Here is a 19,108-nt window from a genome sequence, read left to right as displayed (position 1 = left end):
TGGCAAGAAGTGTCACTGGAGAATGTGTGATAGTCTGAAGTAGTGCTATGAATTCAGAAAACTTAATAGTTTGTATTAAGTGTTTGCAAAGCATCAGATTCAGAAAATGTGTCTTTTCTCTCACACAGTTTTTGGTACAAAGTGGATAATGAGATGCTTTAATCATGTCCATTTATTCATCTGGCATTTAGGATACACCTCCTCCTTTGTGCCCAGGAATGAAGCAGAAGACTAGTGTGTACTTGTGGGAGCTTACAATTTAAAGCAACTAAGGAATGAGACACTAAATTGCTGTGTAGTAATTCCAGGGCCTTGGGTGTGTATAAAAAGTCTCATCTGCATTGAAAGCCAGTTTTGCCGTGATCCACCCAAATATGATTAAAATAAGGCTGTAATTGAAGTCCATTTATATACTATAAAGAAGTTTACTTAAAAGCATTCTCACCTTTTCCTTCCAAGGTATTAAGGAATGAAAGATCTCCGTATCTGTCTTCCTTCTGCATAATTGGAAATGTTTTTCTAAGGCCACTATCTTGACATGATTACACTGTAAATTAATGTTCTGGAAAGGAAGCATCCAGAGTTAATGATGTCATTTCAGAATTTTATTTTGTAGACAGCTTCCTTATGGAGTAGATTTAAACTTGAGGCAGCATTTTGAAATCTTCTTTTAGTAGTTATCTCTTAGCAAGCTGTAATGTTCATAACTGGAATGTAAGCTCCACAAAAGCAGTACTTGGTAGATACTATGCTTGTATTTATTGAGTAAATTGTGTATGTCTGGACATTAGAATTCAGCCAGCCAACCTGTAGGATAATTAAGACTACAGGTCTTACACAAAGCTGTGGCGTGCACAGCTTTGTGTAGAGTAGGGGCTGAGCGGGGCCGTCGTGTTGCACAGTTCTTAGGGCAGTGCATCATTCAGATCCCTGGCAAACAGTAAGAGATGGAAGGGACGTTTCTAGTTCTGTTGTTTGAATAGTCACTTATAATGGTTTTATTTATGTGCTAAAATAAAAGTGTAAATCAGCAGCTGTTTAGGTTCCATTCTGCCATAAAGCTAATGGTTGAACTTTAAAAATTGAACTCTTATGTGTAGAGAAATATTTTTTTGATAGAGGAAGTGTTGATTTATTTTTAGACATTATAAGTATTTCTCACACACTGTGTTTATATTTTTGGTTTTAGGAGAAGGACAGGTTGGGCCAAGAGAGTTCTCCCACTTTTCCCTAATGTGTAGAAAAGTTTAGAACTTTGAGTTTTTCTTCTAAGCATTTAACAGAAATGAAGTTTCCCAGCTATTAAGAAGGTAAAAAAGGTCCTGAGGTAGAAATTACAAAATACCACTTAAAGAGGCTTAAAAGCAAGAATGAAATATAGAAGCTTAAAAACAGGCCCACTCTAAGAACCCCCTCCCCTTTGTCCTCCACTCCTAAAGTGAGGTGATACTGCTCTGAGGCTTAGACCTGCAGGAGAGCTTAGGTGTTAATTTAGTTCAGTGCCTTCAAGAGAAAGGACCAAAAGGAGACCCTGCAGATCAACTCTTACGATGTTTTGTTTTTCAGTTTCTCTGGCTAAGATGTTACAGAAAAACCCAAACGAAGTTTTGGGCCAACCCAGTGTTTCTCCCAACCCCCTGTCTCCCAAGATTGTGGAGTTAGAGAAGTCTGGTATGAATGTGGGTATAAAGAGCTATAAAAGACTGAGAGAAGGGAAGAAATGCTTTGTAAAATGTTTACTGAGACTCCAGAATATAATGTTTTGATCAGTGATCTGTCCTAAGAGAAGCTGTGATCTTCTAGGAAAAAAAAAAAAAAAAAAGAGCCTCTGGTAAAAACTACCCTCTATTTTTAAAATATTTGCTAGAGGAAAATGTCAGAAAATCTTAAATTGGAGCAGTGGCAAAGATACGACATAGGATAGGCTGTGGTTGGGAAAACCTGCAGTTCTCATCCAGAGCAGATGGGGCTTGTGGCCTGAGAACAGTAGAATATTAGTTCTATTTAGCTGGTATCTGCTGAAGCTAGATCCTGATTTTAGAATGGAGATCAGATTATAAGGGAATTGAATTTAAAAGTCAGTGGAACTCACTCTGGTGGTTTCTTCACAGTGTTTTCTTAACTTTTCTTCATTGACTTTCATCCTCTCTGACCTTTGGCGTTTATACTCCAACCCAAGCTGAATGGTTGATTTGTCATTTTTCTCTCTTGTAAGTCCTGTGAGTTGTACCTTTTCTTTTTCCCTTGTCAGTCCAGTTTATTAATGGTGACCTCTCTTGCCTTTTACAATATATGCTAATCTTTTTTGGCCTAGGATGTCAGTATATAATATGTAGTTCGCACAGCACTGCTGACTTTTTAAGTTCTCTTCTTTCCTCATTTTCAAATTCAGCCCTCAACTTAGTTACTAAGGCTAAGCAAAAATCTTATCCTTAAGCGCAGTGAGTAGAAAGGACCTCACACTGGAAGTAAGAAAACCAGGTGGAGCCCCAGCTCTGCCTCAGATTTGCCTAGAGAACCTGGACCAGTGACTTAATCTTGCTGAATTTCAAAGACCTCATTGTCAACTAAAGAAGTTGGATGAGTTTATTTCTAAGACCTCTGTAGATTTTAGCATTATTCAACTAAAAACTAACAGCCGTAAATGCATTTAGTTCTTCCAGAGAGTTGTATCTGCTGCCGTTAACACCATGCAGAAGAATGCAGAAAGAGGATTGGTTTCCCAGTTGAACTTGTTTAGGAGCAAGCACTGCAGCTGCCCTTGCTTGATTCATGAAAGGCCATGTGCTCTTCGGGGTTTTTGTTTTAATAAAGGGGACATGGCATGAGGATGTACTCAGGAATTATAAATATTAAGTGCTCAAGCATTTCCATGATATGCACGGCAGCATATCCTTAAGTATTCTGTGGAAAAATCAGAATGGTCACATCCTAAAACCTAGGAAAGTTGGTTTTCCATTTTTAGGAATAGATCCCTCCCCAGTACCTTACCAATGCTACTCAGTCAACCAGATCAGCTGGCTGTATGTGTTTATCTCACTCTCGTGTTTACTTTGTTATCTCTTAACCCTTCTCCTTCCTCCCAGCCTCTACCTCATTTCCAAAGCCAGTCGACTGCACTGTCATCCGATCTTGTGTTCATAGGGCTCATCTTTAAAAAAGATAAGTTAGATGAGGGGCTGGACCTTAAGTAAGTGGCCCCAAGTAGGAAAGACTCAAGTGTGTGCCCTGAGACCCATCGACATTGACACTTACGAAACTGAAGCATTGCCATCTACACCTAACAGGTTCAGGGCTCTTGTAGATCCTTTTTCCTTGCCACACCTACTCTTTCTTCCTGACCTCCTTGTGCTACACTCTGCTTGGCTGCTTAGTCCTTGCTGCTTTAACTAGACTTTCTGGATTTGGTACCTTATCATCTTAGATCTTAGATGGCTGCCTCTCCTGACTTACAAAGTTTGATTCCAAGTCTTCACTCTTTCTGGAGAGTTCTGTCGTGTTATCCTCTGTTGGAACTCTTTCTAGGAACCTTTCACAAAAGCCCCTTTGGAATTAAATTGTGTTTGCCTGGCCATTGTGCACATTAGCATAAGTAATTGACATTAAGAAAATCCAGCTCCCTTGACTCCGAGCCCACCTGCTTTGAGTTGTCTGAGAAGTTCGGTGACACCACTAAGAATCTGCCCGGTTTCACTTTCCACATCTTCTGCTTGATCTGGTTTCATCACAGTTCAGAGTCCACTCTGAAGTTTGTAGTACCTGGAAAATGCTTCATCCTGGGTCTTGCTGGAAGAATAGCCGTGTCTTGTCTTTTTGTTTGTTTGTTTGTTTGTTTTAACTCTGTAATCCTTCATTTCTTCAGTTTTCTGAGGAAGAGATGGTGTATGACTTGGCCACAACTTAATTATGGATCCACTAGTGCTCATGGAGGGCTAGGGAATTCCCTTTTAAGCGAAGGCCACCTTTGTCTTGTTAACATTCCCATGTGTGCCATGAACCTCTGCCTTAGGATTATCTGGGTTCTGCATTTTCCCCATGACCCTCTAGGCTGACTACCCTTCTCTCCCCCAGGCTTTAGGGATCTCCTGTCCCAAGACAGGGGCCTCAGATGCTGTTCCAGTAGATCTTCATCTACTCCTACAAGAGCTGCAATGTCAGAGACAGAAAGCTTAGCAAAAGCATGTAGTTATGAAGACACCAGCAGAGAGGTACACAGCACCTAGTCCATTGACCTAAAGTGTGGTCAGTTTAGGGTACAGCATATTTTATGTGATTTAATTCTATAGTTAAATGTACAAACCAGTCCTCTAAAAGAGCAGAGATAGAGAGATGGCTCCTCCACTCTGAGGATTCAGTCCACTACTGATATTCCTGCCGGCCAGGCACAGTGTCTGTGTATCTCTCTCTGTCTCTGTCTCTCTCTTTTAAAGCAGATTCAACAAGCTATGCCGCAGGGCATATTTGCTGAGCTATGGCTGAGGAATCTCCAGCAAGAATCATGAGGCACAACAACTTCAAGCCCCACTTGGCATTGCTCTTATATCCTGGAAAGACCTAAAGATCCTTTGCGGGGGCTAGGACTTGGCTGTCCATTATTATCAAGGCTTTACAGCACGGTACTGGGGTCGTTGAAAATGTGTTTTATTGTACTTGGCTTTCCAACCCCAGATCTGAGAAGCTATCTAGTGCTCTGTTAGACCTTCATGTGGGTTAGAGGGCTATGGCAGCGTCCACTGCCAATTCCTTCCCAGCTGACCTGAAAATTTTTTCTGTGGATTTGATTCCAAACCTTTCCCTACCTCCTAATCACATTTTTATCCTCATTTTGGTTAGTGTACTCACTATAATTCTTTTATCCCTGCATAGGCGCTCTCAGTAGCCTCAAGGCTACAATTGCGGTTAGATCATGTTGCTCCTTCACATAGCCTCTTAGGTTACTCTTCTGGATTAGAATCCTAGATTCATTTCACGTTCTGATTTTGCATCATTTTCACCCACTTGCTCCCTGACTGATATCTTGATGGAGAAAGTAGATCAGACACTCAATTAGTGTGCTTTCTGGAAACCTAGTAGCGTTACTGAAGTTCCTCCATGACGAATTTAGTTGCAAATCTGGGCCTCCTCCTGCAGATATTTTGATAGACTATGACCTGTAGTCTGAAGGGAATATACTTCCAGATAGCCCTACTGTTTTATATCCTAAATCAGGAGAAAAGTTCTCCAGCCACCTTATAGCCCTCCTCCAGCCCAAAGTGTCAGCCTCCACACCCCCAAGAAACTTGAGAGAAAGCTCAAAGCTCCACTCTATGTTGCAGTGACTGGCCACTAACATAGTTCTCCAGTGTCCTCTGGCCTGAGCCGGAACATTCTCTGGTAAGGTCATTAATGGCCACTTGCCAGCCTATAGTAAAACTCCCATTCTTGAGAATGGATGTTTTTCCTCCTTACCCTTTGTGCTTATTTCACTCTGTTTGCCTTAAGCCCCATGGCCTGTGTCAGCTCTTGCTGACATAGATTCAAGTGGCATAGCACTTGAACAGTTAATTGCACTTGCTTGTTCAACACTGTAAGTTTGGTGGGAACAAGGGCTCTGTCTCCCGCATTGTATCTTCCAGTTTTAAAACCATGCCTAGCACTCAGTGGACACTCAGATATTTGCTGAATAGGTAAATGCGGGTATGTAAATAGGAGCTGTGCCCTGTTTGCCCTTCCTTGCCTACTCCCTGATTTTGTCCCCCTGTCCTGCACTATCTCCAGTCTCTTCTAACCAACCTTGCTTCCCATGTCACTTCTGAACATGATAGTTTTGCCCAAACAGACTAACACAATTTTTATTTACCTGACTGCAAAGAATTGGAGGTAAAATAATCATTGCTCTATCCTCTCATTTTACTGAAGGCCCAGAGAGGTCAATTGAGTTGCTCAGAAGCATAGAGCGAGTCTATATGCCTACATGATTGCTACACCTGTCCTGTGCCTTGTCAGATTTACATCTTTGGTTAGATGTGGCCGGTCAATATTATCCAGAAGTCTCTTTCAAGTCTTTCCCATGCCCAGGTTTCTTAAGCACCAGGAGCCAGTCTAATAGTATTTCTCAGTTCTTGGAGAGTAATCATGTGTCCCTGTCTCTGCCCCAGCCCGCATCGCTTTATTTTCTGATAATGTAATTACACTCAGTACAGGCAGCTGTTTCTCCCAAGTTATCCCTTCTTATTCTCAAGTAAGATTTATTTCCCAAGCCACTGGGAAGGAGCTTTCAGACTTCTGCATCTAGCTATCCAGTGCCTGAGACTTTTGCCCCAAGTTTTAATTTCCATCCCATGCTAAAGGTCCTGGTTTGGCATTGTCTTTTTCAAGAACAGTGGCTAGTCCTTGATTGAAGTAACCTGTCAGTCAACCAGTTCTTTGACAGTTGCTGTAGCACAAAAGATTAGATAACTTGGAAAACACTGTAATCCCAAACAAATAGTAATAACGTCCTAACTAGTTTATTGGAGTGAGACTAGTAAGGAAATGAATATAAGGTGTACAGTGCAAAATCACTTGATTGGGTATTCAGGAAGAGATGGAGTCAAAATTGACACAAACGTAGTGCCTGGGTGACTGGGAGAATAATAACACTATTAGAGTGACAGACAGACAGATGTAGAGAAAGAGTAGGCTTAGGGAGGGAAGATAAACTCAGCGTGGGACATAATGAGTTAGACGTTCCACCAAACATTGTGGAACTTATGTTTGTGTTTAGCAGGCACTTGGAAGTATGAAGCTAGAGGTCAGGAAAGAGAATTACCCATATCAAGCTGATTTTGAAGTCACAGCAGTGTCATTTGAGTAAGGATGAACAGAGCTTTGGGACACATGTCCATTTAAGGAAGGGAAGGGGTGAGAGGTCTGTAGCTTAAAGAGGTTAATGTTTGGGCACTTATGTCTTTTAAATAGGAGTGGGAAAGGGAAGAGGATCCAGTGGCATGGGGCAGAGTAAAGATGCAAGAAAGAGGGGTGGGGAAGGGGGCAGGGCTTTGAGCTGTAAGTACCCAGCTTCAGCAGTACAGGAGTGAAGAAGAGAAGTATGGAGACACGTTAATGAGAAGGGGGAAGTTGAGGCAACTTGTGTCCCAGAAAGAAAGCAATGCCCCTGCAAAAATGAGGTGAGCGCAGAGGGACTGAGGGTGTGAGGGAGGTAGGAAGCGTTAGAGGTAGGAGGTAAACATCCTAAGGAGTGTGGGAGTCTCCTGCAGGGGAGTGCAAGGCTGGTGGGCCCTCAGTGAGGACCCCACTGAGGGAGGATGGCGTACCCTGAGAGACCAGGCAGCCGGGTTTGGTGGGTTTTCTACTGTAATACCAGCAGTTTGGGATCTGAAGCAGGAATGAGTTGTGGGAGGACAGTGGAAAGGAATCTAATATGTGGAGTATCTGAGCAGGGCATCCAGGTGAGAAAGGTACATGAGGGTCCGATAGATAGGCAGACGTTCCGGGGCTGGAAGTGACAATGAGGACAGAGGGTGGATGTGCATAAGGGTAACGGTGAGATTAGGTTTGGTCCGGAGTGAGAAATAGATCAATATGCAAGTTTTCTTCAGCCACCTCGGAACCTGCAAATCACGATGTTTTTAAAAAGTGACCATTCCTCCTACCCTACAACTGCAGTGTGGTTCCCTGTTCTTAATAGTTGGTAATCTTCTCCCAGGCACTGTTCATTTCAACTCTATTTTCTTCTCTTCCCATTCGGCTGGAACATCCTGAGATTTCCCACCCTCTCCTGTTCTGAGGTCAGCCTTTAACTCCTCTCATTTTAGGCTAGGTCAGTGACCCTCGACCTTGGCTGCACACTGGATTCTAACTGAGGAGCTTTTTAAAAAAATTACAGGTGCCTAAGCCCCGCCACAGAGAGTCTGATTTAATTGGCCTGGGACTTTGTTAAACTCCACAGGCGATCTTCCTACATGTTCTCCCAGGTGAAAGTAATGACTCCCGTTAATGTGTTGCCCACACTGGGAGCTACCTGAGGAGCACGGGACTACTCTAACCAGGGCGGTGTTACAAGCATGGCTGAGCACAAGGACGCCAGAGTCAGATGCCTGGATTCCTGTCTCAGCTCCGTGATCCTAAGCAAACTCTGGATTATCTAGAATCTTCAATTTCCTAATGTGCTGATGGGGAATAATAATGCCTACAAAAGGCTTAAGTCACATAATGTAACATGCTTATTAGCACAATGCCTGGCACATCGAAGTACTCAACAAATAATAGTTGTTTTTGTTAATATTTGTGTTTTGATAGCATTAGCATTTTTTCTTAATATGCTGTTTTTCCATAGGACCACACAAATTAAACTTAATTTCTTCCGCACACTATTTTGTATCTATGCATTGTTTAATGAAGGAAAATCGTAGGCTATCTTGTTTTTAAATTTAAAAAAAATAAAGCTTCATGATTGTAATGATTACATGTAGCAGGACTTGGTGCTACAGTGAAATTTGGCAAGGATTACTTTTCTAAATATTTAGCTTAATTTCCATTTGCTTGGTAAGAAAGTAGCCACAGGGTGGCTCTGTCAGAAACCCACAGATTTCTTTTCATAAGGGCTGAATGTGGACCGTGATTTTTCAAGAAACTCACTCTGGGAGGAGAAACTCTGGCAGGAACCTGCCCAATGGTAGTTCAGTAATATCTTGCTTTTTCTCAATACTGTTTATGCAACACCTCTGCAATATTTATCACATGTAATTATTGTTTTAAGTGTCTTTAAAAATAAATGAAGAAACATAATCTGCCCATAAGCCTGTCATTCAGTCTGGCAGGTCCTTGGTGGGGTAGCCCTACCTTTCTGATGAGCTGCCTGCCCCCACTGCAAAATGATTGTTCCAGAGGCAAAAACTCTTGCTGAAAACATTAACTTAAAATGGACATTAACATACTTGCATTTACAAGCAGTGAAGTTTGTCATCTTCGTGTTGTTATTTATGCAGCATTAACCTTTTTCTCCAGATCATTGAGACTGAAAATATGATGGACCGAATTGTGACTGGCTTGTCTGAGTCTAGTGTCAAGGTGCGGTTAGCTGCCGTCAGGTATGAGCTTTAAATGGCCTGAATAAAAATCCTTTGCCGTGTGTTTAACCTGTTTCCTTTCCGGACCTTCACCGAGTAAGCACAGAATCCAAATGTTACTTGAAAGTATTCTCAGGTTAATTCATACAGTACGTAACACTATTTAACAGAGAAGCTAGCCTGAAAAGCCTGTGAAGTCCTGAAGTAGTTGAATTAATGATGTCTGTAGATAAACTTGAAGTGTACATTAGTAATTGTGCAATGCCAAGCGGTGTGTTTGAAAAGTAAAAGTTTCGGCTTCTTGTGAAGCTAATTTTGATTATTCTTTGTAGATGTTTGCACAGTTTATCTAGATCTGTGCAGCAGCTTCGAACCAGTTTCCAGGATCACGCCGTGTGGAAACCTTTAATGAAGGTAAGAAGAAAGCAGCAAGTCCACACCTGTTCCCACCGAGCCTTTAGTGAGCGAGGTAGCTGACTGCACTCTGTGGTCTAGGAGTGTATCTGATTTTTATGTTAAAGCGTTTTGAACATTTATCTCCTCAGATCTGATGTTCTAAGCCTCTTTAGAACGTGCAGAATGCGTTTCTGAGGTCAGCATCTCATGTGTGACAGGGGAAGTACATGCCTGGCTTTCTTCCATTAAATGAAACTCTAGTTACTCATCTGATCTCCCTGTGTGTCTAGTATTACACTTTAGGCTTATATCCAGAGTCATCTTTGTAATTTTTAGTTATAAAAAAGAAAGGAATCAGCCATTTACAGATACAACCTGTTCTTAGTCTTTTGGCAATCCCTGGATATTTTTTAAAACAATTACTACTTCCTGTCTCTCTATTCCAGAATGACTTCTTTGTTAAGACCTAAAGGTCTTTCCTTGAGGGCCAAAAAAAAAAAGAAAAAGGTGGTTTAGGTCAAACAGTTATCTGAATTGAGACTTAGAATATGCACAGGTTGCTACTAATAATGTTATCCCTGATACAGTACAGAACCACAGGTCAAGATGGTTAGTCTCACCATCTTTTTTTCTTTTTTTTAAGTAACTATACACCTTGCATTTAATCAACAGATTTATTTGTTTAAGCTTTTGGTTTTTTGTTCTGCTTTTTAGTATCTCCTGTGAAAGCCTCTGGGCACAGTAAGTCTACCAAAAATTTTTACTACAGAGCTCTTGCCCCCAGCTTAAAGCCTCAGGTTACAGTAGAGGCATAATTATGGTAGAAATAGTTGGGGGAGGCTTCAGGCAGGAAGATTACAAAATAGCTTTGATGCAAAAGGATGTCAGGAGGGTTTTCCAGAGAGGAATAGCATGAACAGAAACATTACGCTCTCCTTAGTAAAGGAATTTTACTGTTGCCACTCTTGCTTGTTCTTAGATTGCACCTTTTTCATAGCAGCTTAATCTTGATTTATTGATTCTGTCCATTCAAAAAAATTTTTTTAAACATATTTTAATTTTTTTTTTTTTTTTTTTTTTGGCTGCTTTGGGTCTCCGTTGCTGTGCGTGGGCTTTCTCTAGTTGCAGCGAGCAGGGGCTACTCTTCGTTGCGGTGCACAGGCTTCTCACTGTGGTGGCTTCTCTTGTTGTGGAGCATGGGCTCTAGGCGCATGGGCTTCAGTAGTTGTGGCACGTGGGCTCAGTAGTTGTGATTTGCGAGCTCTAGAGCACAGGCTAAGTAGTTGTGGCACGTGGGCTCAGTAGTTGTGGTTTGCGGGCTCTAGAGCACAGGCTAAGTAGTTGTGGCTCGCGGGCTTAGTTGCTCCGTGGCATGTGGGATCTTCCCGGACCAGGGATCGAACCCTGGTTCAACCAGGGATCGAACCTGCCAATGCAGGGGGATTCTTAACCACTGCACCACCAGGGAAATCCCCATTCAAGATTTTTAAAAGTGCTCTCCTGTTTCCCAAAATAACTTCCAAATATTTTCTCTGGAGCCATTTTCTCTGATTGCTCGGCTTGGTACCCCTCTCTCATATGAATCAGAAAAGGAGCAACATGTGGTTTCTGGCTAGTTCTACCTGGGCAAAGGTCTGGTGAGCAGTCTAAAAGGATTTTGAGCACTTGGTTACATGTGGGTATAATTACTATCAAACTACTACTATGTTGCACATTTAAAGTATAGTATTAAAAGCCTGGAAGTAAATGAATGATTTATTTCAGATACTTCTGGGTTTCTCTTAGTTCAGAGGCTGTTTGCATGTCTGTTGATTCTTTTTCCCCTTTTGCTTTTTCATGTTTTTAAATGTTGGTTAGCAAGCCACAAGAGAGTAGACATTTGATTTTAGCTAAAACTTTTATTTGTGATTATTTTTTGTTCTTATTTTGGTGAAATTCTATTTGGTCAGTGTTAGATGTCAACTTCTGAGTTTCACATGTTCTGTCTTATACTGTAGTGAGTAAATGCTTTTAAGAATTTCATAGAATCTTTTCTATTTTAATTTATTATTGTTATGTAATTTGAAAATGAAACTTATAAAAGCAGATTAATCTCTATAAAACAATAAATAATACTTTAAAAAGTGAATCATATCAAGCAAAGCAACCTTTTAAAACAAGTAATAGCCATTTATTAATGTTTCTTTTAAAAGTTACACATTTTTAAAGTCATTTTTTTCTTCTTAACAAAACACAGAATGCCCCTCCCCCAAAAGTACCCTGCTGTGAATTCATATGATTGCAAATTCCCCAGCACATAGACCAGAAGCAAAGCAACTTTTTAAAAGCCTTGATAGGCGCTCACTTATTTCAGTCAATGATTCTAAGTAGTATAATTTTGGAAAATGATTATTTCTCTTAATTCAGAAGCATTCATTGAGCACCCACGTTGTGCAATGCCATTTAGTTGATACAGGCCAGGATAAATTAGACTATAGATATTATTATAGATTATTCCTTCAAGAAGCTTAAATTTGTTAGTAGGAAAAGAGATTGGCAGGGCTGCACAAAGAATTTGAAAGTGAACAGTAGTAAGGGCCCTAAGAGAGGTCACAGACAGTAGCAGTGGGCACTCAGGAGGATAGGATGACTTCTGATTGGAAGGGCTCCAAGGAGGCTTCTGGAATGGGACAGCCTTAAGGCATGGATAGAGTATATACCTGAGAGACATAGGAAGGGCATGGCAAAGGAAGGGAAGTGAAAAGGGTGTTAAAGTGGGTTGTGGCACACACAGAGATCAGCCTGCATAGTATATGAGATGTGATCTTTATCAGTTAGCTAATGATTCACAGAAGAGTTAAAACACAGTATCTTAGGAGAACTGGTTCCATTTTGCAATTCTTGCTTGTTCTTAACTTGGGAACCTCAGACTTGATTTAGCTGATAATATATTTAACTCTATGAATTTTTTGTGATGATCCATTTCCAATGTGTGTAACTAGAGCTCCTAGGATTACTTTTGGGATCATAAGCCTCATCCTGATCTGATTCCAAATGCAAAGGATTTATTTGAAGTGGATATTGCATATACGTGGTAGTGTTTCTGAAGCCTTCTCAGAATCTAGAAAGAGGAGGTTCTGATCATAGCTAATGGCGACGAACCTTTGTCATCATGCTGTGTTGTTTTCTGAGTTCAGTAAGAGTCCATGGCAATTAGTTTGCTGTATAACTGCTATGTGCCTGATAACAACAATTATGGCAATAAGTTACCTTTTTTAAAACCTTATTTATATAACCATTACTGTGTGACAATTACTGTTCTAAAATCTTTTCATATATTAATTTTCACATAAACTCTATGAAGCAGACACTATTATTATCCCCATTTCGTGACAAAAGAATTCATACACCTAGTTAGTGGTTAAGCTGAAATTTGCACTCAAGCATTCTGTGTTCTTAACTCCCATGCTATGCCGCTTCCCTTATTATTCACCAAATCACATTTAATCTTAAATAGTCCCATCAAGGAAGTGTTATTTTCCTCAATTTGAAGGCTCAGAGAGGTTAAGAAATGTGCATAAGTTCACACGTCTAGTAAGTGGAGGAGTGAGGGTTGGAACCAGGACTGTGTGATTCCAGTCCTGAGAACCAGTTCCCCACCTTGCCCTGCCTGAGTAGTAGCTTGATCCATCCATGTTCCTAGTCAAACAAGTCTTTCCAGGGACATCAGAAAGTCTCAGGTCCTAGGGCAATTCTGTGGTTTCATAAGTGGCCTGAATATGGTGGAGTAAATTGGGTTAACTTGCCCCAAAGCAGTTCCATGGTCTTCAAACTTTTTACATAGAGCACCTGCTCCCTGACTTGTGTCTATCTCCTTTCACCTGCTCCCTGACTTGTGTCTTATCTCCTTTTCCACGTAGCAGCCCCCATCCTGGCAGTGGGGCTGTAGCTTCTCCTCCAGCAAGATAGATGTGAGGGCCTTAGTCAGTCATAATGACAGCACTATGTAAAGTTTCACTCGATGTCAAGTGGATCTTTCCTAACTATCTCTCCAATATGAGAAATCAGGTTGAAAGATAAATTGTTTTTGTTCTCATTTATTCTTGTGATCTTACCCCCATGGTTGCAAACCATTAATAGTATCTTTTTTTTTAATTCCACAGGTTTTACAAAATGCACCAGATGAAATCCTAGTAGTAGCATCTTCCATGTTATGTAACCTTCTTCTTGAATTTTCTCCAAGCAAAGAGGTTAGTGTTGATTTTCTCTTCCTAGATGACTTTTGCCCGGCCTACCTAGAGTTTAGTTAAATAGTTTTCACAGTAGTTGACATTGAAATTTGAGGATTGGTGCTTAAAAGCTATTTCTGAATTGTTTGGATTGGGGGGGCATATTAAATCATTTAAAAATATGATTATCATTTCCTGTTATCCCTTTTCTGCCTGGCATATGAAGTGTATTTAAAAGATATTACAGCTTACAGTCAATCTAAACTGCCTACAACTGCAAATGTAGGAAATAATTACACAAGTAATAGACTATTTTCAAATTATATTTACTAAAGAATACATTAAGACCCAATTTTGTAAACCAGGATTACAGGTCATTTCAGGAGATAACTGCTGGCATTGGAAAATAATCTTTTTAATGTTTAATGTTAATGGTAGTTGTTTAGGGAAGGATTGCATTTGGGGATTTTTTTTCCCCTTCTTTTATGCATTTTATAAATTGTTTGAGCATGCATTATTTTTATAATAGGGAAATGGAAATAAACTTTAATAAAGGAGGGGGGGAACCTTACTGATTTAGTTTTATCGTGTTAAAATATCCCTGGCCTGCCCAATCGTGAACTAGGTTTAGACACTATCCTTTATTAAGTACATTTAGTCGTCCCATTAGTTTTATCATGTTAAAATATCCCTGGCCTGCTCAATCGTGAACTAGGTTTAGACACCATCCTTTATTAAGTACATTTAGTCGTCCCATTAGTTTTATCATGTTAAAATATCCCTGGCCTGCTCAATTGTGAACTAGGTTTAGACACCATCCTTTATTAAGTACATTTAGTCGTCCCATTTTGATGAATGTCTTTCTACATTGTAACACCTTCAGGCTTTTGACTGATAGTTAGGAAGACATTACTAACAAGGTGGAGGTTCAGAGACAATTATTCAGCAAGCAGAAATCTTGGAACAAAAAGGGAGAAACAGCTTCCTTCAGTTGTTCTGAAGGAAGGGGAAGGCGAGATAGGATACCAGAGCTTCTGTCTGTTCCTCTGCCCTGGTGGTGGGGGTCTCGGCTGAGGATGATCTGGTTGCAGTCAGTGCAACACTTTTAATCATCCTCAACAGCTCTTATGTTGCCTCAGATCCACCTTCAGAATATTTAGGGTCTAGTTAGAAAGTAAGTTAGATGAACTCAGGTATAGGATCATTAATATGATTGATTTTTTAATATTAAAAATAAACTGGACTCTTAACTGGAAGGGAAGGAAATGGTATAAGAGCATTTATTGGGCCAGTTGACAAAATGGGAATATGGACTGTAGATTCAAAAAAAGTATTGTTGTAATGTCAGTTTCTCTGAATTTGGTAAGTGTTCTTTGGTTATCTAAGAGAATATTCCTTGTTCTTAGGAAATACTCATTGAAGTATTAAGGGTAAAGTGGCATGATGCCTGCATTCTGCTTTCAGAGGGTTCAGAAAAAGATAAATAATGTGGATATGGGTGTGTAGAATGAGAGACATAATGATAAAACAAATATGGCAACATGTTAAAAATTGGTGAATCTGGTATACAGATTGCCAACAAACACATGAAAGGATGCTCAACATCACTAATCACTAGAGAAATGCAAATCAAAACTACAATGAAGTATCACCTCACACTGGTCAGAATGGCCATCATCAAAAAATCTACAAAGAATAAATGCTGGAGAGGGTGTGGAGAAAAGGAAACCCTCTTGCACTGTTGGTGGGAATGTAAACTGATACAGCCACTATGGAGAACAGTATGGAGGTTCCTTAAAAGAAGAACTACCATAAGACCCAGCAATCCCACTACTGGGCATATACCCTGAGAAAACCATAATTCAAAAACTGTCATGTACTACAATGTTCATTGCAGCTCTATTTACAATAGCCAGGACATGGAAGCAACCTAAGTGTCCAGCGACAGATGAATGGATAAAGAAGATGTGGCACATGTATACAATGGAATATTACTCAGCCATAAAAAGAAACGAAACTGAGTTATTTGTAGTGAGGTGGATGGACCTAGAGTCTATTATACAGAGTGAAGTAAGTCAGAAAGAGAAAAACAAATACCGTATGCTAACACATATATATGGAGTCTGGGGGGAAAAAAATAAAAGGTTCTCACGAGCCTAGGGGCAGGACAGGAATAAAGACGCAGACTTAGAGAATGGACTTGAGGACACGGGGAGGGGGAAAGGTAAGCTGGGATGAAGTGAGAGAGTGACAGTGACATATGTACCCTACCAAATGTAAAATCGATAGCTAGTGGGAAGCAGCTACATGGCCCAGGGAGATCAGCTCAGTGCTTTGTGACCACCTAGAGGGGTGGGATAGGGAGGGTGGGAGGGAGGCGCAAGAGGGAGGGGATATGGGGATGTATGTATACATATAACTGATACAGTTTGTCATACAGCAGAAACTAACACAACATTGTAAAGCAATTATACTCCAATAAAGATGTTTAAAAAAAATTGGTGAATCTGGGAGAAGAATATATGGAAGTTCCTTATATTAGTCTTGCTACTTTATAAGTTTGAACTTATTTCAAAATAAAAAGTTTTTTAAAAAACTGCACAATTTGTATATAAATCTGCATTGCTTAAGACATTTCTAGAATCCACTTGAAAGATGGCCTTCTAAGCATTTGTTAGTGATGATACATCAGTCCTCTAAGGTTTGAATTTTTTAGAAACTACAAAACCTATTTTCAGCCAAGTATCATCAGTTAAATGGTCAGACTAACTCATGCTATTTTAGATATAAAATGTGATATGACCATAAAAGTACAAGACTGTTTTGCTTGTATGATTGATAAGTAGTCCTGAAAGTAGTTCTAAAAGATGAATTCTACAGCATGTTGATGAATAAGATTAACAATTTGTAAGGAAGACAGTTCCATTCTAAACCAGCCATATTGCTTCATAGTCACAACTTGTAAAGAACACCTGAGACACATGCTGCGTGAAGCGGGGGGGTGGCCGTCTCAGAGGAGGGTGAGAAGAATATGGATAGGTAATGGGATCATAAGGGTGTGTGTGAAACGTACACAGAATTAGGCTATCTCCTGAGTCTTTCAGGACTACAGAGAAAAAGGAAACGACAGGGTTTATTTTGGTTTTTGGATTTGTGAGAGAATCATTGTTCTTGACCTTCTCAAGGTGATTTTTATGGCCGCCTCACTCCTTGCTTTGTAAAGGTTGCTTGGAATTGGGTAAGAGTAGGAAAGAAATAGGAGGCAGAGTGCCAAGGTATATATACACTTAGTTAACAAACCTGACTTTAAAACTGTTTTTCTCCTTTCTAATCACAGCCAATTTTAGAATCGGGAGCTGTAGAGCTACTTTGTGGATTAACCCAAAGTGAAAATCCTGCTTTACGAGTGAATGGAATTTGGGCTTTAATGGTATGTTTCACAAAGAGGAGGGAGCAGTTATCAAAGTTAAAACTAAAGAATGTGTTTTTGAAATGTCTGGAATTTTCTTTTTTAAAAATCTTGCTCTTTTGGCCCAGTTTTCTGAAGACTTAGGACCTAGAAGACTTCATTCACCTTTCAGATTCAAATATAAGCAAGTTGCTTGGCCACTGTGTTCCTCGGTTCTCCTGTTTATTAAGAAAGGTGGACAGGTGTTGAAACTTGACATCTAATTTTGGGAACAAAAAGTTTTCCTCCTCATGAACATATTGATATCTGTATAGCGCTGCCTACTTTACAAAGTACTTTCGTGTCTCCTTTATAACGTCTTTGTGAAATAAGCTAGAGAGTGTACATATTTTACAGATGAGTAAGCTAAGCGCAGAGCGGTTAAATAACTTCCGCAAGGTAACAGAATTGGGGTATACATGCTCAATGATTTCTTAACAGTTTCTAGTAAATAATTTATAATAATCTGAATTCTAAAACTATATAACTATGAAGTCAGAGAACCATTTTTCCTTAAAATTTTTTTTACATAAAATTTATTGAAATTGAAAATAGAGTAATTCTCCATGAATTTTTTAAACATAATTATAGTAGTTATATTTCAATACTGTGTGCCAGACACTAAACTAGGTGTTTTATATTTGCTATCTCTAATTTTTATTTTACATTATATTGGTATATATCCACCTTACAATTGGGAAACTGGAACTTAGAAGGTAAATGAATCATCTAAGGCCTCACAGCTAATAAATGATGGAAATGGGTTCTGAACCTGTCCCAAGCCCATATTCATCTCCCTGTACTGTGCTATATTTGCTGTCTTTTCACACGAACTTTGGATGGAAATAATCATCTTCCAAGAAAGCACTGAGTGTAGTAGATTCACAGTTATTTTTCTCCTTAACTTACCAGCTTTTGGCACTTCTCTTTCTTGAAACTCTTTCCCAGGACTTAATTTTTTTTTTTTTTTTTTGCCTCCCTTTGTACTTAGCCTCCTTTTCAACCTCTTTCTCAGGGAACATTCCCCCGAGTTTCAGTTCCCAGTTTCTACTTCCCTTTACACTACAGTTTCAGGGACTTCATCTACTCTCATGGGTTCAACTCCCCCTAATAGAAGAGGTTGCTTTGGAATATACATATCCAGATGGAACTGTACCCTATTCGCCAGGTATATCACTTAAATGGTTAATGGGACTTCATTTGAGGGCTCCCTGACAAACACAGTTTTAATGTTGAAAATTGAATTTATCCCACTCCTCAAATTCATATTAACCATCTTATTCTCATCAGTTTCCATATTATCAGTTATTATGTTCTCTGTCCACAAAATATAAAACCTTGGAATTCTCTTTGACCTGGGTCTCTTGACACCCAACTCAGTACTCTTTTTGCTCTGCCATGTTGCCTTGTGTTATTAGGTAACTTGATCTTTCATATGTCTTAGATCCTTAATTTTAAAAAGTTCCTGGAGGGCAATAACCACATATTATAATAAGTTTCTAGTTTACAAGAGATTTTTTTATACCAAAAGTTGATTTATGAATTATTTAGAATCAGCCATGTTTTTTTCTTTTCCTTCAGACCTATTATAGCTTTAGGTTAAGGTGGGGTAATCCATAATGTGTCCAGAAAGGAGAAAAAGGAGCAAAACAACTCCTGCCCATCTGGGGCTGCTAGTAGGTTGGATACACCTCCCACCCCCGAGAGCTTCCTGCATGATATGGCCCAGCGGATCAGCACCTAGCATAGAACTATGAACACAGTAGGTGTTTCCTGCGAGTAAAGTTAACAAAACCCACTACTTATTTTCATGCATAGTAAGGGAGTACATTTAAGTCTTTCTCAAAGTGCATGGCACAGTATAGTTGTTAGTAGTCATTTTGTTATTAAAGTGCACACAAAGCAACTTGATAACCAGAAGGATATTCTCAAAAGTAACCAAGCTTATAGATACAGAGAACAGATTGGTGGTTGCCAGAGGTAAGGGTGGGGATGGGAGAAATGGG

The 19,108-nt window shown here is 39.8% G+C and overlaps 1 protein-coding gene and 1 long non-coding RNA gene across 10 annotated transcripts in view; one reads left to right on the top strand and one right to left on the bottom strand.

Annotated features, from left to right (window-relative positions):
* The window catches only part of ARMC8 (armadillo repeat containing 8), a 106,487-nt gene that overhangs the window by 69,949 nt on the left and 17,430 nt on the right, over window positions 1-19,108 (top strand). For all 9 annotated transcript variants that reach the window (XM_082393454.1, XM_082393449.1, XM_082393447.1 and 6 more), the window contains 4 exons: window positions 8,989-9,071; window positions 9,383-9,464; window positions 13,589-13,675; window positions 16,992-17,084. In XM_082393454.1, coding sequence (XP_082249580.1) covers window positions 8,989-9,071; window positions 9,383-9,464; window positions 13,589-13,675; window positions 16,992-17,084 — 345 coding nt within the window. The remainder of the gene's footprint in view (window positions 1-8,988; window positions 9,072-9,382; window positions 9,465-13,588; window positions 13,676-16,991; window positions 17,085-19,108) is intronic.
* Window positions 9,872-13,582, bottom strand: LOC309629449. Its single transcript, XR_014245081.1, has 2 exons — window positions 13,319-13,582; window positions 9,872-13,285 (listed from the first exon to the last, which is right to left on the bottom strand). It is a non-coding gene; the product is annotated as an uncharacterized lncRNA (long non-coding RNA).

Source organism: Balaenoptera borealis, assembly GCF_965194805.1.
Source record: "Balaenoptera borealis genome assembly, chromosome: 5".
Taxonomy (NCBI): domain Eukaryota; kingdom Metazoa; phylum Chordata; class Mammalia; order Artiodactyla; family Balaenopteridae; genus Balaenoptera; species Balaenoptera borealis.
This window is presented reverse-complemented; position numbering and strand designations above follow the sequence as displayed.